The sequence below is a fragment of the Bombina bombina genome, chromosome 2, assembly GCF_027579735.1.
Source record: "Bombina bombina isolate aBomBom1 chromosome 2, aBomBom1.pri, whole genome shotgun sequence".
Taxonomy (NCBI): domain Eukaryota; kingdom Metazoa; phylum Chordata; class Amphibia; order Anura; family Bombinatoridae; genus Bombina; species Bombina bombina.
Genome location: NC_069500.1, coordinates 362,742,395 through 362,764,933, shown reverse-complemented (window position 1 = coordinate 362,764,933; position 22,539 = coordinate 362,742,395). Strand labels below are relative to the sequence as shown.

Here is a 22,539-nt window from a genome sequence, read left to right as displayed (position 1 = left end):
GGCAAGAGTGAGACTCTGCCCAGCGAATTATCTTTGATACTTCCATCATTGCTAGGGAGCTTCTTGTCCCTCCCTGATGGTTGATGTAAGCTACAGTCGTGATGTTGTCCGACTGAAACCTGATGAACCCCCGAGTTGTTAACTGGGGCCAAGCCAGAAGGGCATTGAGAACTGCTCTCAATTCCAGAATGTTTATTGGTAGGAGACTCTCCTCCTGATTCCATTGCCCCTGAGCCTTCAGAGAATTCCAGACAGCGCCCCAACCTAGTAGGCTGGCGTCTGTTGTTACAATTGACCAGTCCGGCCTGCTGAATGGCATTCCCCTGGACAGATGTGGCCGAGAAAGCCACCATAGAAGAGAATTTCTGGTCTCTTGATCCAGATTCAGAGTAGGGGACAAGTCTGAGTAATCCCCATTCCACTGACTTAGCATGCACAATTGCAGCGGTCTGAGATGTAGGCGTGCAAAGGGTACTATGTCCATTGCCGCTACCATTAAGCCGATCACCTCCATGCATTGAGCTACTGACGGGTGTTGAATGGAATGAAGGACACGGCATGCATTTTGAAGCTTTGTTAACCTGTCTTCTGTCAGATAAATCTTCATTTCTACAGAATCTATAAGAGTCCCCAAGAAGGGAACTCTTGTGAGTGGAAAGAGAGAACTCTTCTTTTCGTTCACCTTCCATCCATGCGACCTTAGAAATGCCAGTACTAACTCTGTATGAGACTTGGCAGTTTGAAAGCTTGAAGCTTGTATCAGAATGTCGTCTAGGTACGGAGCTACCGAAATTCCTTGCGGTCTTAGTACCGCCAGAAGAGCACCCAGAACCTTTGTGAAGATTCTTGGAGCCGTAGCCAATCCGAATGGAAGAGCTACAAACTGGTAATGCCTGTCTAGAAAGGCAAACCTTAGATACCGGTAATGGTCTTTGTGAATCGGTATGTGAAGGTAAGCATCCTTTAAATCCACTGTGGTCATGTACTGACCCTTTTGGATCATGGGTAAAATTGTCCGAATAGTTTCCATTTTGAACGATGGAACTCTTAGGAATTTGTTTAGGATCTTTAAATCCAAGATTGGCCTGAAAGTTCCCTCTTTTTTGGGAACCACAAACAGATTTGAGTAAAACCCTTGTCCTTGTTCCGACCGCGGAACCGGATGGATCACTCCCATTAATAAAAGATCTTGTACGCAGCGTAGAAACGCCTCTTTCTTTATTTGGTTTGTTGACAACCTTGACAGATTAAATCTCCCTCTTGGGGGAGAGGATTTGAAGTCCAGAAGGTATCCCTGAGATATGATCTCTAACACCCAGGGATCCTGGACATCTCTTGCCCAAGCCTGGGCGAAGAGAGAAAGTCTGCCCCCCACTAGATCCGTTCCCGGATCGGGGGCCCTCAATTCATGCTGTCTTAGGGGCAGCAGCAGGTTTCCTGGCCTGCTTGCCCTTGTTCCAGGACTGGTTAGGTCTCCAGCCTTGTCTGTAGCGAGCAACAGCTCCTTCCTGTTTTGGTGCAGAGGAAGTTGATGCTGCTCCTGCTTTGAAATTACGAAAGGAACGAAAATTAGACTGTCTAGCCTTAGGTTTGGCTCTATCTTGAGGCAGGGCATGGCCTTTACCTCCTGTAATGTCAGCGATAATTTCTTTCAACCCGGGCTGAAAAAGGTCTGCCCTTTGAAAGGTATATTAAGCAATTTAGATTTAGAAGTAACGTCAGCTGACCAGGATTTTAGCCACAGTGCTCTGCGCGCCTGAATGGCGAATCCGGAATTCTTAGCCGTAAGTTTAGTTAAATGTACTACGGCATCCGAAATAAATGAGTTAGCTAACTTAAGGGCTTTAAGCTTGTGTGTAATCTCATCTAATGGAGCTGATTCAAGTGTCTCTTCCAGAGACTCAAACCAAAATGCTGCTGCAGCCGTGACAGGCGCAATGCATGCAAGAGGTTGCAATATAAAACCTTGTTGAACAAACATTTTCTTAAGGTAACCCTCTAACTTTTTATCCATTGGATCTGAAAAGGCACAGCTATCCTCCACCGGGATAGTGGTACGCTTAGCTAAAGTAGAAACTGCTCCCTCCACCTTAGGGACCGTTTGCCATAAGTCCCGTGTGGTGGCGTCTATTGGAAACATCTTTCTAAATATCGGAGGGGGTGAGAACGGCACACCGGGTCTATCCCACTCCTTAGTAACAATTTCAGTAAGTCTCTTAGGTATAGGAAAAACGTCAGTACTCGACGGTACCGCAAAATATTTATCCAACCTACACATTTTCTCTGGTATTGCAACTGTGTTACAATCATTCAGAGCCGCTAACACCTCCCCTAGTAATACACGGAGGTTTTCCAGCTTAAATTTAAAATTTGAAATATCTGAATCCAGTTTGTTTGGATCAGAACCGTCACCCGCAGAATGAAGCTCTCCGTCCTCATGTTCTGCAAATTGTGACGCAGTGTCTGACATGGCCCTAATATTATCAGCGCACTCTGTTCTCACCCCAGAGTGATCACGCTTACCTCTTAGTTCTGGTAATTTAGCCAAAACTTCAGTCATAACAGTAGCCATATCCTGTAATGTGATTTGTAATGGCCGCCCAGATGTACTCGGCGCTACAATATCACGCACCTCCCGAGCGGGAGATGCAGGTACTGACACGTGAGGCGAGTTAGTCGGCATAACTCTCCCCTCGTTGTTTGGTGAAAATATGTTCAATTTGTACAGATTGACTTTTATTTATTGTAGCATCAATGCAGTTAGTACATAAATTTCTATTGGGCTCCACTTTGACTTTAGCACATAAAGCACAGATATCTTCCTCTGAATCAGACATGTTTAACACACTAGCAAATAAACTAGCAACTTGGAAATACTTTTCAAGTAATTTACTATAATATGAAAACGTACTGTGCCTATAAGAAGCACAGAAAAAGTTATGACAGTTGAAAATTAATAAACTGAAAAGTTATAGCATCAAATCTTTGTAAAAAACACAATTTTAGCAAAGGATTGCTCCCATTAGCAAAGGATAACTAACCCTGATAGCAGAAAAAAAATATAGAAATAAACGTTTTTTATCACAGTCAACTACAATCTCACAGCTCTGCTGTGAGTGATTACCTCCCTCAAAACAAGTTTTGAAGACCCCTGAGTTCTGTAGAGATGAACCGGATCATGCAGGGAAGACAATAAACTTCTGACTGAATTTTTTGATGCGTAGCAAAAGTGCCAAAAAAGGCCCCTCCCCCTCACACACAACAGTGAGAGAGCTCAGTAAACTGTCATAAATTAAATAAAACGACTGCCAAGTGGAAAAAAAAAATAGTGCCCAAAACATTTTTTCACCCAGTACCTCAGAAAATTAAACGATTTTACATGCCAGCAAAAAACGTTTAACATTAAATAAATTAAGTGTTATTAAAAAGCCTGTTGCTAGTCCCTGCAAATTAGGCTAAAGTCTTATGCATACAGTATAATTCCAGTGAAGTGCCATTCCCCAGAATACTGAAGTGTAAAATATACATACATGACAGCCTGATACCAGTTGCTGCTACTGCATTTAAGGCTGAGTTTACATTATATCGGTATGGCAGAATTTTCTCATCAATTCCATTGTCAGAAAATAATAAGCTGCTACATACCTCTTTGCAGATTAATCTGCCTGCTGTCCCCTGATCTGAAGTTTACCTCTCCTCAGATGGCCGAGAAACAGCAATATGATCTTAACTACGCCGGCTAAAATCATAGAAAAAACTCAGGTAGATTCTTCTTCAAATTCTACCAGAGAAGGAATAACACACTCCGGTGCTATTATAAAATAACAAACTTTTGATTGAAGGTATAAAACTAAATATAATCACCATAGTCCTCTCACACATCCTATCTAGTCGTTGGGTGCAAGAGAATGACTGGAGGTGATGTAGAGGGGAGGAGCTATATAGCAGCTCTGCTGGGTGAATCCTCTTGCACTTCCTGTTGGGGAGGAGTTAATATCCCAGAAGTAATGATGACCCGTGGACTGACCACACTTAACAGGAGAAAATAATAGTAGTTTCATTCATCGTTTTGATCTCACTAATATATAAATACCCTTTTTGCCGCATATAAACTCATAATTTGGTTATTTTACATTCAACCCGTTGTTGATAACATAATCGACTTCCTGGTCACGTTTTTCAGATCCTCCAATTGACTTTCTGGCCGATCAGCGGCCATGAAGCTACGTCATACTCATCTATAACCCATTGCGCATGTGCCTAATCTAATCAAAACACGATTCTATCAATTGCGCATGCACAATTCGCGCATGCGCACAGCTACTTGTAGTTTTCAGCCAAGAAAGTTTGCATGACACGGCTGCTCCGACACAATATTTAAGAGCCAATTATTAGCGATCGTCAGTATCGTATTTCAAACTCTGTATTACTTCATTTCACTCTATTTCCAATATTTACAAAGAACATAATATCTATTCGTACTACATTATAAATTGATTTTTGCTATTTAATCATATCAAAAATTTATAGTTATTATGAAAACGCTAAAGTTTGTTTATGCAATTATAACAATTAATGTAGTATCAGCGATTCGCGCATGCGCAATCGTTGCATGTATCGTGAACACACATTTAGACCAAGTATAGAGCGGGTGTGACCGCTCTATACGTAATGGCTAGAAAATACAGGAAGAGGAAGGTGGGAGGAGCGACGACGATAACAGAATTTATGCTTACCTGATAAATTACTTTCTCCAACGGTGTGTCCGGTCCACGGCGTCATCCATTACTTGTGGGATATTCTCCTCCCCTACAGGGAAAGGCAAGGAGAGCACACAGCAAGAGCTGTCCATATTGCTCCCCCTCTGGCTCCGCCCCCCAGTCATTCGACCGACGGTTAGGAGAAAAAGGAGAAACTATAGGGTGCCGTGGTGACTGTAGTGTATAAAGAAGAAAAAAAAAAATTCAAACCTGATTAAAAAACCAGGGCGGGCCGCAGTGGCGTAGCGTGGGTTGTCAGTGCCCAGGGCAAGGCAAGTATTGCGCCCCCCCAATCCCATTTTAGATATGCTGCTTCTTCTTACATTTGGGACAAACCAAGCAAAGACCCAAGCCTGGTAGATCACATAAAGCAAGGGACACTGTCTCCTCTCCCACAAAATGCTCCCTTAACCATCTTTACTGGATAACAGTTATTGCTGATGAAACCCATATCCCCAAAATATGTCCCTTGTCATAAGCAGCTGCTAATCAGTAGCGCCTTACAAACAAAGCTATGGAAATAATATATTGGCAATACAAGAGGCAGTGGGTGAAGCCTGCAAGCATTATGTGCTATCCCCCTGTGATCAAACCCTGTCTGCAGCTCTCCAGAGCTGGGCAAATATATACAATATTAAATTTTAAGATTTATTCTCGTTTTACACATGGGGGAAAGCCCCCCTTAACCCCCATCTGGTGGTGACATGTCCTGATCTGTAAAACTTCATGGTACAAATACTGCAGACCACAGGGTGCACCCACCTCCACATTGCAGCAACCCATATTGTATATGTGGTGCAATAGGTTTTTGGTAAGTCGTTAAAAAGAGGAAAAGGGGACACACAGGTTGGCAGCTGTTACATAAGGTTGTCCCTGTTGGGCAGACTGTCTTTTGGGTGCCAATGATATATAAAAGTGGGGTATATATTCTACCTTAATAAATATAACATTTGTAAGTAATCAATATAAAAGGGGCATGGGACAGACAACCCAGCATTACATACATATATGGGGGGAGGGTATATGGTATTTAGGGGGGTGCTGTTAATTTTATTTACTAACACAAATTATAGTTATTTTTTTTTTACTTTAAATGCAGTAAGCGTGGGTTTAATGTAAATAAAAAAGGCAATGAGCACCCAAACCATAAAAATCAGTAAAAGTCCACACCTCAGGAGTCCAGCAAGAAATAGATTCAAGATGGTGAATTCATAGGACTTCTTTGATAGGAGACAAACACAGTGAAATGCCTGGTCAGCAGCACAATTCTGGTGCCAGACAGCACACAAATCCCTAAATCTACTTCTGCCCTAGGAAGATCATGGAGGGGAAAAATCAAATACAGGAAACAAGGCCTCATTTTTGTCAACAGTCACAAATATACTTTTTTTGTGCAAGGAAAAGATGGCGTAAGTTGTAATCAGAATCCGGTCAAACATGAAAGTATGGTCTCTGATCACCCCACCATCCCACTAACTAGGCAACTGGGGTTAACAGAAGGGCAGGGCCCAGCCATGCTGCCACCAGTGCCACGGATTTGAAAGAGATTTATTGCACTTTTTAAGGATTCCTCCCCCCCACTTCTGCTTAGAGATCCTTAAAAAGTGCCCCAGGCAATGCATGGCATTCTGGCTCTGGGTCCTTTGTTGGAAGAGAACTTAATTGTTGGGTAATAATAGAACCGTAATTAAGCTGCATTTTGCGTGTTGCTAGTATCAGGCAAAAACAGGGCTATAAGTAAGTCTGGTCCTGACACCTTACCTTAGTCGCGGCATCACCACATTCCTGACGGGTCGCAGAACAGAGCTGGGGGCCTGTCAGAATTTTTAGCCTCCCTTCTTCCCTTTGCTAAGTTAAGGCTGGAAGTGCCCCTCAGAATTATGCGCCCGGGGCAACCGCCCCAGTTGCCCCCCCCACGCTACGCCACTGGCGGGCCGTGGACCGGACACACCGTTGGAGAAAGTAATTTATCAGGTAAGCATAAATTCTGTTTTCTCCAACATTGGTGTGTCCGGTCCACGGCGTCATCCATTACTTGTGGGAACCAATACCAAAGCTTTAGGACACGGATTAAGGGAGGGAGCAAATCAGGTTACCTAAACAGAAGGCACCACGGCTTGCAAAACCTCTCTCCCAAAAACAGCCTCCGAAGAAGCAAAAATATCAAATTTGTAAAATTTGGCAAAAGTGTGCAGAGAAGACCAAGTCGCTGCCTTACATATCTGATTAACAGAAGCCTCGTTCTTGAAGGCCCATGTGGAAGCCACAGCCCTAGTGGAGTGAGCTGTGATTCGTTCAGGAGGCTGCCGTCCGGCAGTCTCATAAGCCAATCGGATAATGCTTTTCAGCCAGAAAGAAAGAGAGGTAGCAATAGCTTTTTGTCCTCTCCTCTTACCAGAGTAAACGACAAACAAGGATGAGGTTTGTCTAAAATTCTTTGTTGCTTCTTAATAGAACTTTAAAGCACGGGCTACATCTAAATTGTGTAACAAACGTTCCTTCTTTGAAACTGGATTCGGGCACAGAGAAGGAACAACTATTTCCTGGTTAATATTCTTGTTGGAAACAACTTTTGGAAGAAAACCAGGCTTGGTACGCAAAACAACCTTATCTGAATGGAACACCAGATAGGGTGGATCACACTGCAAAGCAGATAATCCAGAAACTCTTCTAGCAGAAGAAATAGCAACCAAAAACAGAACTTTCCAAGATAGCAACTTGATATCTATGGAATGTAAGGGTTCAAACGGAACCCCCTGAAGAACTGAAAGAACTAAATTTAGACTCCAAGGAGGAGTCAAGGGTCTGTAAACAGGTTTGATTCTGACCAAAGCCTGTACAAAAGCTCGTACCTCTGGCACAGCTGCCAGTTGTTTGTATAACAAGACAGATAAAGCAGAAATCTGTCCTTTTAGAGAACTCGCTGACAATCCCTTATCCAAACCTTCTTGGAGAAAGGAGAGGATCTTAGGAATTTTAATCTTACTCCAGGAGAATCCCTTGGATTCACACCAACAGATATATCTTTTCCATATTTTATGGTAAATCTTTCTAGACACAGGTTTTCTGGATCTATCACTGAATCTGAAAACCCACACTTGGATAAAATCAAACGTTCAATTTCCAAGCAGTCAGCTGCAGAGAAATTAGATTTGGATGTTCGAATGGACCTTGTACTAGAAGATCCTGTCTCAAAGGTAGCTTCCATGGTGGAGCCGATGACATATTCACCAGGTCTGCATACCAAGTCCTGCGCGGCCACGCAGGAGCTATCAGAATCACAGAGGCCTTCTCCTGTCTGATCCTGGCTACAACCCTGGGAAGGAGAGGGAACGGTGGAAACGCATAAGCTAGGTTGAACGACCAAGGCGCCACTAATGCATCCACTAGAGTGGCCTTGGGATCCCTGGATCTGGACCCGTAGCAAGGAACCTTGAAGTTCTGACGAGACGCCATCAGATCCATGTCTGGAATGCCCCATAATTGAGTCAACTGGGCAAACACCTCCGGGTGGAGTTCCCACTCCCCCGGATAGAAAATCTGACGACTCAGATAATCCGCCTCCCAGTTGTCTATTCCTGGGATGTGGATTGCAGATAGGTGGCAGGAGTGATCCTCCACCCATTTGATGATCTTGGATACCTCTCTCATCGCTAAGGAACTCCTTGTTCCTCCCTGATGGTTGATGTAAGCTACAGTCGTCATGTTATCTGACTGGAATCTTATGTATCCGGCCTTCGCTAGATGAGGCCAAGCCCGGAGAGCATTGAATATCGCTCTCAGTTCCAGGATGTTGATCGGGATAAGAGACTCTTCCGAAGACCATAAACCCTGAGTTTTCAGGGAATCCCAGACCGCGCCCCAGCCTGATAGACTGGCGTCGGTAGTGACAATGACCCACTTTGGTCTGCAGAAACTCATTCCCTGAGACAGGTGATCCTGTCTACTGGAGCATGCACAGTTGTAATGGTCTTAGATGAATTCGAGCAAAAACAGAATTTATGCTTACCTGATAAATTACTTTCTCCAACGGTGTGTCCGGTCCACGGCGTCATCCTTACTTGTGGGATATTCTCCTCCCCAACAGGAAATGGCAAAGAGCCCAGCAAAGCTGGCCATATAGTCCCTCCCAGGCTCCGCCTACCCCAGTCATTCGACCGACGGACAGGAGGAAATATATATAGGAGAAACCATATGGTAACGTGGTGACTGTAGTTAGAGAAAATAATTCATCAGACCTGATTAAAAAACCAGGGCGGGCCGTGGACCGGACACACCGTTGGAGAAAGTAATTTATCAGGTAAGCATAAATTCTGTTTTCTCCAACATAGGTGTGTCCGGTCCACGGCGTCATCCTTACTTGTGGGAACCAATACCAAAGCTTTAGGACACGGATGAGGGGAGGGAGCAAATCAGGTCACCTAAACGGAAGGCACCACGGCTTGCAAAACCTTTCTCCCAAAAATAGCCTCCGAAGAAGCAAAAGTATAAAATTTGTAAAATTTGTCAAAAGAGTGCAGTGAAGACCAAGTCGCTGCCTTACATATCTGGTCAACAGGAGCCTCGTTCTTGAAGGCCCATGTGGAAGCCACAGCCCTAGTGGAGTGAGCTGTGATACTTTCAGGAGGCTGCCGTCCGGCAGTCTCAAAAGCCAATCTGATAATGCTTTTAAGCCAAAAGGAAAGAGAGGTAGAAGTTGCTTTTTTACCTCTCCTTTTACCAGAATAAACAACAAACAAGGAAGATGTTTGTCTGAAATCTTTTGTAGCCTCTAAATAGAATTTTAGAGCACGGACTACGTCCAAATTGTGTAACAAACGTTCCTTCTTTGAAACTGGATTCGGTCATAAAGAAGGTACAACTATCTCCTGGTTAATATTTTTGTTTGAAACAACCTTCGGAAGAAAACCAGGCTCAGTACGCAAAACCACCTTATCTGCATGGACCAGATAGGGCGGAGAACACTGCAGAGCAGATAACTCAGAAACTCTTCTAGCAGAAGAAATTGCAACCAAAAACAAAACTTTCCACGATAATAACTTAATATCTACGGAATGTAAGGGTTCAAACGGAACCCCTTGAAGAACTGAAAGAACTAGAATAAGACTCCAGGGAGGAGTCAAAGGTCTGTAAACAGGCTCGATTCTAACCAGAGCCTGAACAAACGCTTAAACGTCTGGCACAGCTGCCAGCCTTTTGTGAAGTAAAACAGATAAAGCAGAGATCTGTCCCTTCAGAGAACTTGCAGAAAATCCTTTCTCCAAACCTTCTTGTAGAAAGGAAAGAATCTTAGGAATTTTTATCTTGTTCCATGGGAATCCTTTAGATTCACACCAACAGATATATATTTTCCATATTTTATGGTAAATTTTTCTAGTTACAGGCTTTCTAGCCTGAATAAGAGTATCTATTACAGAATCTGAAAACCCACGCTTTGAAAGAATCAAGCGTTCAATCTCCAAGCAGTCAGTTGGAGGGAAACCAGATTCGGATGTTCGAATGGACCCTGAACAAGAAGGTCCTGTCTCAAAGGTAGCTTCCATGGTGGAGCCGATGACATTCACCAGGTCTGCATACCAAGTCCTGCGTGGCCACGCAGGAACTATCAAGATCACCGAAGCCCTCTCCTGATTGATCCTGGCTACCAGCCTGGGAATGAGAGGAAACGGTGGGAATACATAAGCTAGGTTGAAGATCCAAGGTGCTACTATTGTATCCACTAGAGTCGCCTTGGGATCCCTGGATTTGGACCCGTAACAAGGGACCTTGAAGTTCTGACGAGAGGCCATCAGATCCATGTCTGGAATGCCCCATAATTGAGTTATTTGGGCAAAGATTTCCGGATGGAGTTCCCACTCCCCCGGATGCTCCTCCATCACCAGGGAACTCCTTGTTCCCCCCTGATGGTTGATATATGCAACAGTCGTCATGTTGTCTGATTGACACCTTATGAATTTGGCCTTTGCTAGTCGAGGCCAAGCCTTGAGAGCATTGAATATCGCTCTCAGTTCCAGAATGTTTATCGGGAGAAGAGAGTCTTCCCGAGACCATAGACCCTGAGCTTTCAGGGGTTCCCAGACCGCGCCCCAGCCCACCAGACTGGCGTCGGTCGTGACAATGACCCACTCTGGTCTGCGGAAGCTCATTCCCTGTGACAGGTTGTCCAGGATCAGCCACCAACGGAGTGAATCTCTGGTCCTTTGATCTACTTGGATCGTCGGAGACAAGTCTGTATAATCCCCATTCCACTGTCTGAGCAAGCACAGTTGTAATGGTCTTAGATGAATTCGTGCAAAAGGAACTATGTCCATTGCCGCAACCATCAAACCTATTACTTCCATGCACTGCACTATGGAAGGAAGAAGAACAGAATGAAGTACCTGACAAGAGCTTAGAAGTTTGATTTTCTGGCCTCTGTCAGAAAAATCTTCATTTCTAAGGAAACTATTATTGTTCCCAAGAAGGGAACTCTTGTTGACGGGGACAGAGAACTTTTTTTCTATGTTCACTTTCCACCTGTGAGATCTGAGAAAGGCTAGGACAATGTCCGTATGAGCCCTTGCTTTTGACAGAGACGACACTTGAATCAGGATGTCGTCCAAGTAAGGTACTACTGCAATGCCCCTTGGTCTTAGCACCGCTAGAAGGGACCCTAGTACCTTTGTGAAAATCCTTGGAGCAGTGGCTAATCCGAACGGAAGTGCCACAAACTGGTAATGCTTGTCCAGAAAGGCGAACCTTAGGAACCGAAGATGTTCCTTGTGGATAGGAATATGTAGGTACGCATCCTTTAAATCCACCGTGGTCATGAATTGACCTTCCTGGATGGTAGGAAGGATCGTTCGAATGGTTTCCATTTTGAACGATGAAACCCTTAGAAACTTGTTTAGAATCTTGAGATCTAAAATTGGTCTGAATGTTCCCTCTTTTTTGGGAACTATGAACAGGTTGGAGTAAAACCCCATCCTGGTAATAAGTATTGGCGCACTAGATGTACTAGGGGCCTCTTGTGTGGGCAAAACTGGTGTAGACACAGAAGGGGATGATGCAGTACCATGCTTACTCCCCTCATTTGAGGAATCATCATGGGCAATATCATTATCTATGGCATTATTGTCCCTACTTTGTTTGGACACTATGACACAATTATCACATATATTTAAATGGGGAGAAACCTTGGCTTTCATACATATAGAACATCGTTATCTGATGGTTCAGACATGTTAAACAGGCTTAAACTTGTCAACAAAGCACAAAAAACGTTTTACAATAAAACCGTTACTGTCACTTTAAATTTTAAACTGAACACACTTTATTACTGAATATGTGAAAAAGTATGAAGGAATTGTTCAAAATTCACCAAAATTTCACCACAGTAACTTAAAGCCTTAAAAGTATTGCACACCAAATTTGAAAGCTTTAACCCTTAAAATAACGGAACCGGAGCCGTTTTTACATTTAACCCCTATACAGTCCCAGGTATCTGCTTTGCTGAGACCCAACCAAGCCCAGAAGGGAATACGATACCAAATGATGCCTTCTATAAGCTTTTTCAGTGGTTCTTAGCTCCTCACACATGCATCTGCATGCCTTGCTTTCCAAAAACAACTGCGCATTAGTGGCGCGAAAATGAGGCTCTGCCTATGACTAGAAAAGGCCCCCAGTGAAAAAGGTGTCCAATACAGTGCCTGCCGTTTTTTTAAAACAATCCCCAAGATTATAATAACTATTAATAGTTATAATCTGCCAAATATGCTTAGTAAAGTAATCGTTTTAGCCCAGAAAAATGTCTACCAGTTTTTTAAGCCCTAATGAAGCCCTTTATTCTTATACTAAACTAAGAAAATGGCTTACCGGTTCCCATAGGGAAAATGACAGCTTCCAGCATTACCAAGTCTTGTTAGAAATGTGTCATACCTCAAGCAGCAAAAGTCTGCTCACTGTTTCCCCCAACTGAAGTTAATTCATCTCAACAGTCCTGTGTGGAAACAGCCATCGATTTTAGTAACGGTTGCTAAAATCATTTTCCTCTTACAAACAGAAATCTTCATCTCTTTTCTGTTTCAGAGTAAATAGTACATACCAGCACTATTTTAAAATAACAAACTCTTGATTGAAGAATAAAACTACATTTAAACACCAAAAAAACTCTTAGCCATCTCCGTGGAGATGTTGCCTGTGCAACGGCAAAGAGAATGACTGGGGTAGGCGGAGCCTGGGAGGGACTATATGGCCAGCTTTGCTGGGCTCTTTGCCATTTCCTGTTGGGGAGGAGAATATCCCACAAGTAAGGATGACGCCGTGGACCGGACACACCTATGTTGGAGAAAGGAACTATGTCCATTGCTGCAACCATCAACCCTACTACTTTCATGCACTGAGCTATGGAAGGCTGCAGAATAGAGAGAAGAACTTGACAAGCGTTTAGAAGCTTTGACTTTCTGACTTCTGTCAGGAAGATCTTCTTTCAAAAGAATCTATTATTGTTCCCAAAAAGGGAACTCTTGTCGACGGAGACAGGGAACTCTTTTCTACGTTCACCTTCCACCCGTGAGATCTGAGAAAGGCTAGAACAATGTCTGTATGAGCCTTTGCCTTGGAAAGAGACGACGCTTGAATTAGAATGTCGTCCAGATAAGGTGCCACTGCAATGCCCCTTGGTCTTAGAACCGCTAGAAGGGACCCGAGCACCTTGGTGAAAATTCTGGGAGCAGTGGCTAGTCCGAATGGGAGAGCCACGAACTGATAATGTTTGTCCAGAAAGGCGAACCTTAGGAACTGATGATGATCTTTGTGGATAGGAATATGTAGATACGCATCCTTTAAATCCACGGTAGTCATATATTGACCCTCCTGGATTGTAGGTAAAATTGTTCGAATGGTTTCCATTTTGAACGATGGAACTCTGAGAAATTTGTTTAGAATTTTTAAATCCAGAATTGGTCTGAAAGTTCCCTCTTCTTTGGGAACTACAAACAGATTTGAGTAAAAACCCCTGACCTTGTTCCACAGTTGGAACTGGGTGTATCACTCCCATCTTTAACAGGTCTTCTACACAATGTAAGAATGCCTGTCTACTTATTTGGTTTGAAGATAAGTGAGAAATGTGGAACCTTCCCCTTGTGGGTAGTTCCTTGAATTCTAGACCACAAACTCCTCACCATCCCCGTGGAGATGCTACTTGTTCAGAGCGGCAAGGAGAATGACTGGGGGGCGGAGCCAGAGGGGGAGCTATATGGACAGCTCTTGCTGTGTGCTCTCCTTGCCTTTCCCTGTAGGGGAGGAGAATATCCCACAAGTAATGGATGACGCCGTGGACCGGACACACCAATGTTGGAGAAAACGGTAGGGAACTAAAGTATAAAACTATAAAGTCTGATTCGAAAAAAAAAAAAAAAAAAAACTAGCGAAACGGTCATATTACTTAAAAATATTACATAGATGTGTGGCACAGGTGAAAAATTTACTTTCACTTTAAGGTATTTATTGCTGTCTAAAGTCATTAATCTAACTTATCCAAATATTATCTACCTGTGAGAACTAAAATTGTCTTTATGGTTGTAGTACAAATAAATTAATAAGTTATACCTCTCCCAGTCCAAGAATATTCTGTAATGTTTTTCGAACTTCTTCTAGATCTGCATTTTTCAGGGTTTCCTTAGTCTTCAGGCCATTTAGAAAGTATAGACTCTGGTTTCCACATTCTCTGCAACTGTCATTTAGTCCTGAAACAAAGAAAAAAAAATTGGCTTCTGTACTAGACTAAATAAAACCAAATATAGCAAAGTTCCTAGCTCATGTGACCAGCAAAACCGGTATCATTGACGAAATGCAGAGATATACAAACTTCAAATATTTACTTATCAAGTGTTTTCGTAGCATCTAATATTATCCAAAAGTATACAAAAGCAGCAGGGAATATTCAAACTGAGTATGCAAAGCTAATCTTAAATCAGACAAAACAAGCTGATGTTCGTGTTGGAACATAAAAGCTTGTATCAGAAGGTTTTACAGATTATGCATGTAAATCCTACTGTAATACACCATTCATTCAGGGTCATGGCTAAACATATCTGATTTTAGACTGCATATGTATGAAGAATAAGATTGTATGTGTACTGATGTTTGTGCAGTTACAGTATAGTTTAGAGTAACCATTGTGTTTTTATTGACTTCAGCATGCTCTGTATGTATTGATTTTTGTCCCCTTTTCATGTAATGTAGATCTGAAAATGCAGGATTTTCTAATTCTTAGAACTGTAAAACACCCTGCTGACTTCCTAATGCTAACCTCGATACATAAGTCCCTAATGGGCTATAAAAGATAGCAATTGAAAAACAATGCAATTTATACTAACATTATGTGGCAAGCCTTGTTGAAGAGTTAAAGGGATACTCAAGTCAAAATTAAACTTTATGATTCAGATACAGCATGCAATTTTAAACAACTTTCCAATTTACTTCCATTAACAAAATGTGCACAGTCTTTTTATATTTACACTTTGTGAGTCACCAACTCCTACTGAGCATGTGCAAGAATTCACAGCATATACGTATATGCATTTGTGATTGGCTGATGGCTGTCACATGATACAGGGGGAGTGGAAATAGACATAACTTTGCAATTTAATCACAAATCTACTACTCATTTGAAGTTCAGACTAAGTGCTATTGCATTGTCTTCTTATCATGCATTTGTTGATTATGCAAATGTACAGTGTTGACTGGTCCTCAAAATAAGGCAAATAGATTGTGGTGGAATTTGGCTATAGAAAAACAATTGCTGTTAAAATGATGCTAATATGTTTAAAGAACCAGTCAAGTCTAAAATAAACTTTCATGGTTCAGATAGGGCATGTCATTTTAAACAACTTTCCCATTTACTTTTATCACCAATTTGGCTTTGTTCTTTTGATATTCTTAGTTGAAAGCTAAACCTAGAAGGTTCATATACTAATTCCTTAGACCTTGAAGGTCACCTCTTATCTAAATGCATTTTGACAGCTTTTCACCACTAGAGGGCGTTATTTCATGCGTGTCATATAGATAACATTGTGCTCATGCACGTGGAGTTACCTAGAAATCAGCAGTGATTGGCTAAAATGCAAGTCTGTCCAAAGAACTGAAATAAGGGGGCAGTTTGCAGAAGCTTAGATACCAGGTAATCACAGAGGTAAAAGGTGTATTAATATAACTGTGTTGGTTATGCAAAACTAGAGAATGGGTAAAAAAAAGGGATTATCTATCTTTGAAAACAATAAAAATTCTGGTGTAGACTGTCCCTTTAAATACATTTAGACTTGGCTGTTATGTTATTCCATAGCAACACTACAACACAAGCTTTTTGCTGTGCATTTAACAGCTACTAAGTAAACGTATAGGGTAAGGGCAACAAGCAGGCTGTGTTTTAAAGGGGCAGTGTACTGCAATATTGTTTTCCCTTTATGTGTTTGACTTGTTCACCAGCTGCAAAGTAAAATAGTATTAAACTCCTCCATTACATTAATTATTTTATATGCTAATTGCAATCCTACTAAATGGGCTGAGCTTTCAGGAATAGTTTCTCACTCACTGTATACTCCAAGACCAATGAAAGAGAGAACAATGGAAAACTAACATTTTAGTATCTCTCTATCGCACCCCCACATTGGGAGCATGATTTCTTATAAACCTTTTTTAAATAGCTTTTCTATAACTTAAGTACTGATATTTTCAGTATAGGTGGGGATACAACAGGCAAACACAGATATTTTGAATATCATCATAAAAGGCAAAGGAGCAATTTGTAAACAATTTAATACACTCCAGCAGGTAAAATGGATTACTGGGAACACATTAAACGGGGAAGGAAACCCCCTCCGCCCCCCCCCCCAATACTCTGTCCCTTTTAGGATCTCTCTCTGACTGAGGAATCACAAACTGTATCTGTCTGCACATGATGATCATTAAACTCTGGCATGCTTGTTGAGTAATGAAGTCAGAGATCCCTGATTGATTATTTACTAAGCTATTGGTGGGGGACTTATGGTTTAAGAATAAATCCTAAAATCCTACAATACTTACGATCTGCATGATCAGGTGGTGCTGTGTGAGAAGTTGCACTACCATTAACAATTGTGTCAGCCATTAAGTGAGCAAACTGGGCAAGTGCAGCCACCAGGCTTGAGGCATCTAATGAAAATAAATACATACATAAATAAATGCACAAACACAAATGTGTTCCTCTATGTCTTAAAATATTTCACACCTTAAAACAGTGTCAGGGGGACAATTACATGAACCAAATGCAATAAAAAAAAACACTTAATATTGTACAACTGCTTTCATATAATACAATGAATAAGGATTTCTATTTAAATATAGTTTCTATATCATGCAAATAACAGCTATTTAATAATCTCCCCATAGAATAGCGCCACAATGAGACAACATTAAATCCTGTGCTTGGATGTGTTAGGTTCTAATCTTTAAATCAAACTGAAGCTTGTTTGTTGCAATGGCTGCTAAATGCTATAACCCTTACCATGAACAGATAGAACACAGGCCAAAAAAAAGTATTAACGTACCAGTCATGTTTTGTATATACTTAGTACGTCCATCTTCAAGTGAACTTATAGATTCTAACGCAGTCTGTGCCCTGCTGACAAGGTAATCTGGAAATAGAGTTAAAAATAAAAAGCTTTATAGCAATGAGACAAATAAGAAAGAAGTATCATATTGTATAAGGAGTAACAGATAGTAAAATAATTTTAGATTATCTCTATAAAGTCCATTTGTAAAGTGCACTAGATAAAGACGTTTGGTTGTTAACATTAGTTATTGTAAAAATGCATTAAAAAAGCATAGATTAGTTTGGTTTGCCCAAGTTTTCGTTGTGATGAAAATAATCTTTGTAGAGTCTGCAGTTTTAGTACAGGTCACCTTGAGTAGATGTTGCAAGAATACAGGAAAAGTGGAAGCTTCAGTTTTATGTAATAGTAGCTAAAACTACTGGATGGAGTTTTTAAAGGGGCATTAAACTAAACTAGACATTTAATATCCCAGTAACATGTTCTATTAAGTAAATTAGAACAACATTGGAATATAGTCATCCCCCACCCTGTAAAACACATATGAAAAGCATGTCTGTGCAAGAATTCACAGAATATATGTATATGCATTTGTGATTGGCTGATGAATGTCACATGATACAGGAGTGGAAGAAGACATAACTTGAAATTTGTCAAAAATAAAAGCTACTAATAATTTGAAGTTCAGACTATCATGCATGTTAAAGGGGCAGGGGATCAGGTAGTCTTAAAGGGACAGTATACTATAAAACTGTTTTTCCCTTAATGTGTTACTAATTACTTTTTTACAAGCTGCAGACTATAAAACGTATGAGGTTTGCTTTTTTTAAGGTTTATTTGTGTATATGAATTAGCTGATTTTGTGTTTTGAAGCCACAACCTAATAAAAAAAAGGTTGAGCTTGTAGGTATAATCGGATCTCATTACTGTATTGCATTGTGTACATATACATGCTTCTTTATCTTATATCTGTCCATAAACCAATCACCAATACCTGGAGAGAACAATGGAAAATTAACATTTTATTACCTTATTCTTCTATACCCCACTGGGAGTGTAATTTCTTTTACTCACTGTGTTAACACAGCTTGGCCTTGAGGCATTTATTAATTTTGGGAAAACAATACCCAAGCTATAGAGGACATTGAATGCTAAAAACGGGAGGGTACAAAAGTCGGCCCATTCTGAGGGCATCAGGCTTGAAACCACAAGCCAGGAAAACATATGAAAAGGAAAAAAGGCCCCAAGGACACTGACCCGCAGAGAGTCTACAAGCTTTGCTAGAGACCGCAGAAACAGACTCAACTGAGCCAACACTCCTCCAGAAGACACCATCGCCCAAAGTTCGGTCCTCAACCACACACCCTTACAGAGAAAGGGGAACAATAATAACCGAAAACTCCCAAAGGGGAGAGGACATGGAAGAACAAACAAGGATTCCTGGAAGACCCTAAACAGGGTGCAATAAGATCCAAATAAAAATGGAAAACACCAAAAAGCGAGCCAAGCTCACATGGACCCTAAGGGTTCCTGAAACAAGGGAAGGCAACTCCCAGACCCCAAACTGTACAGAACCACAAGGCTGAGATCAGGAATCAGAACAAAGAAGAAAATTTCTCAAAAAAAAACACAGCAACAGCCCCGAAAAAACGACTGAAACCGGAGTCCCAAATCGCCAGCAACTAAGAATATCGAAATATTCCCAAACCAACATGTACATCACACCCAGAGAAGCAAACTCTGAACACCACACACTGCAGTCATACCAGGATGACTTGGAAAATAAAATACTTGCAGCCAAGTAAAAAGCAGCCAAAGACAGCAAAGCCGCAAGGCCTACCCACGTGTCAGGAACAACGAGGAGTCCAGAACCTCAAAGAGGCTCACCGTACCTCAACGACAACATATATCGGATCCTATTCCAACACCGGACACAAGTAACCTACAGGTTTGAGAGACAGGGGAACAGAAAGGACCCCAACCACCAGCCCCCAGATAAAAGGGCGAAATGGGATGGCCTCAGGCACCCCAACAGAGCTCGGGAGCCTTCCAGAAGCATCTACAAACAGGTACTCCCAATGAGGACCCAATAGAGATAGGCAGAAAAAGACAGAATCCCTATGAAATCTAGTCCGACACTCTATGGCAGTCTCCACACAGCACGTCCACAGGTACTCCCCAAGGAGAACCTCATAGAGACAAGCGTAACTATGAGATCTAACTTGAAGACTGCAAAACCCCAGACGGAGCAGAACAATCCCAGAAAGTGGACCACTCTCTGTACAGGATAAACCTGTTCCAACCCCCTGCGCACAGGGCAGGACAACCATCCTCCAGAGAGAGGAAAACTTCACCTCCTTAAGAAAGGCAAACAACCGCCCACCAAGAGGGAAGCACATACCGTTCAAAAACAAGGCAGGCCCTGAGGAGCCAGAGCACACAGAACTCCTGGCCAAGCTGCTAGTAGCTCAACTAGCGAGACCATAAGATATAGTCTATGTTCCCTGGAAAACTAGAGCTCCCGAACCAGCTATAGGATCATAAAATTCCGGAAAAAGAATGCCAGATAAGGTCATGAAGAAAGAGTACCCGCACCCACAGCGGGATCCAGATAGTGAAACCACGGAGCTAAATCCTAATCTGACCAGCTAGCTTAGGCCCAGAAAGATCCAGACAAACATAAGGCCCGAGCCCCAGAATTGTTTAAACCAACAATACTCCAGGAAACACCATACCCTGTCTGAATAAAACAGACACAGAGTTCCAGAACACAACTTCCAGAACCAAGGGGAATATCAGGGACGAAGTCACCCGAAGAACAAGTTAAAGGCGAGTCTCCATAATCTCCTCAGAGTACAGAACCAGAGGACTATATCCAAGGAAAAAGAATGCATAGCATCCCAAACGCCCGGAAACAACCCCTAGACGGAGGCAGGATAAGGAGACCACATAGCCTATAATTCCTAATAAGGAACTACTAACTCCCAGAGTAGGAAAGACTGGAAGGCCCTCCCATAAGGCGGCCTCAACCGCTAAGGAGAAAATGGACAAACTCCACAGAACTCAACCCGAAGGAAGAGTCCCAAAAAGTCCAAAAGGACAATTCCGCCCATAACGGCGGCAAGGAGGCACTAAATCATGGACTCTTGCCAATCTAAAATAAATGAATTTATCAGGTAAGTTCTTACATAAATTATGTTTTCTTTCATGTAATTGGCAAGAGTCCATGAGCTAGTGACGTATGGGATAGCAATACCCAAGATGTGGAACTCCACGCAAGAGTCACTAGAGAGGGAGGGATAAAACAAAAACAGCCATTTTTCGCTGAAAAAAAATTAATCCACAACCCAAAATATAAGTTTATTCTCATAAATGAAAAGAAAAACTTAAAACATAAGCAGAAGAATCAAACTGAAAAAGCTGCCTGAAGAACTTTTCTACCAAAAACTGCTTCCGAAGAAGCAAATACATCAAAACGGTAGAATTTAGTAAATGTATGCAAAGAAGACCAAGTTGCTGCTTTGCAAATCTGATCAACTGAAGCTTCATTCTTAAAAGCCTACAAAGTGGAGACTGATCTAGTAGAATGAGCTGTAATTCTCTGAAGTGGGGCTTGACTCGACTCCAAATAAGCTTGATAAATCAAAGCTTTAACCACGAAGCCAAGGAAACAGCAGACGCCTTCTGACCTTTCCTAGAACCAGAAAATATAACAAATAGACTGGAAGTCTTCCTGAAATCTTTAGTAGCTTCAACATAATATTTCAAAGCTCTTACCACATCCAAAGAATGTAAGGATCTCTCCAAAGAATTCTTAGGATTAGGACACAAGGAAGGGACAACAATTTCTCTATTAATGTTGTTAGAATTCACAACCTTAGGTAAGAATTTAAATGAAGTAAACAACATATAAAGCAAAAATATCAATTTTCTTATATGGCAGTTTAAGGAATGGGAAAAAATGCAAAGAGCATAACCCTCTGACATAGAAAATAGGCAGGAGGCAAAAAAGAATGGGGACTTAAATAATGAAAATATTTGGCGCCACGTATGACGCACAACAAACAAGAAATATTTTTTGCCGCCAAAAACGTCCGGAAACGACACACTCGCGTCATTGATGACGCAACCTTGTGAAAGGACCCGGCGTCATCTAAGACGCCGGAAATGAGTAATTGGCGTCAACAAACGTAATTTCGCGCCAAAAAAATCTTGCGTCAACAATGACTCAAACTTTAGCATTTTGCAGCCTAATTCTGCCCGCAAATTTGAAAATGACAGTCAATTGAAAAAAGACAATACCCCAGGTAAGAAACAAATTTTCCTAAAAAATGCATTTCCCAGATATGAAACCGACAGTCTGCAAAAGGAAATATACTGAAACCTGAATCATGGCAAATATAAGTACAATACATATATTTAGAACTTTATATAAATACATAAAGTGCCAAACCATAGCTGAGAGTGTCTTAAGTAATGAAAACATACTTACCAGAAGACACCCATCCACATATAGCAGATAGCCAAACCAGTACTGAAACGATTATCAGTAGAGGTAATGGAATATGAGAGTATATCGTCGATCTGAAAAGGGAGGTAGGAAATGAATCTCTACGACCGATAACAGAGAACCTATTAAATAGATCCCAGTGAGGAAAACCATTACATTCAATAGGTGATACTCCCTTCACATCCCTCTGACATTCACTGTACTCTGAGAGGAAACTGGCTTCAAAATGCTGAGAAGCACATATCAACGTAGAAATCTTAGCACAAACTTACTTCACCACCTCCATAGGAGGCAAAGTTTGTAAAACTGAATTGTGGGTGTGGTGAGGGGTGTATTTGAGGTTTGGGAAACTTTGCCCCTCCTGGTAGGATTGTATATCCCATACGTCACTAGCTCATGGACTCTTGCCAATTACATGAAAGAAACACAAATAATAATGCAATCACACAACGCCCAAACTGACCAGCCAGGCAGAACAAGGCGCCACGTGTTTGAAATAGGCCTCAAAACAGAAGGAGCTGAACCTTATCCATTAATGTCAAGGCCGTAATATTCACCCCCCCCCGGGAGGGAGAAATAAAACGACAGGCATACATAGGACTAAATGCGTCCCCAAAACAACTTCCGTAGAAGTGCGTTTAAGAAATCACGAGTATCGATTCCAGAAGGAAAATGCCCAAAGGAATATAAAACAAAACAT

The 22,539-nt window shown here is 41.7% G+C and overlaps 1 protein-coding gene across 2 annotated transcripts in view; it reads right to left on the bottom strand.

The window, feature by feature from the left end:
- HIP1R (huntingtin interacting protein 1 related) overlaps positions 1–22,539 on the bottom strand; it is a 533,463-nt gene that overhangs the window by 154,453 nt on the left and 356,471 nt on the right. For both annotated transcript variants that reach the window (XM_053701777.1, XM_053701776.1), the window contains 3 exons: positions 17,327–17,413; positions 16,824–16,931; positions 14,349–14,485 (listed from right to left, as the gene is read on the bottom strand). In XM_053701777.1, coding sequence (XP_053557752.1) covers positions 14,349–14,485; positions 16,824–16,931; positions 17,327–17,413 — 332 coding nt within the window. The remainder of the gene's footprint in view (positions 1–14,348; positions 14,486–16,823; positions 16,932–17,326; positions 17,414–22,539) is intronic.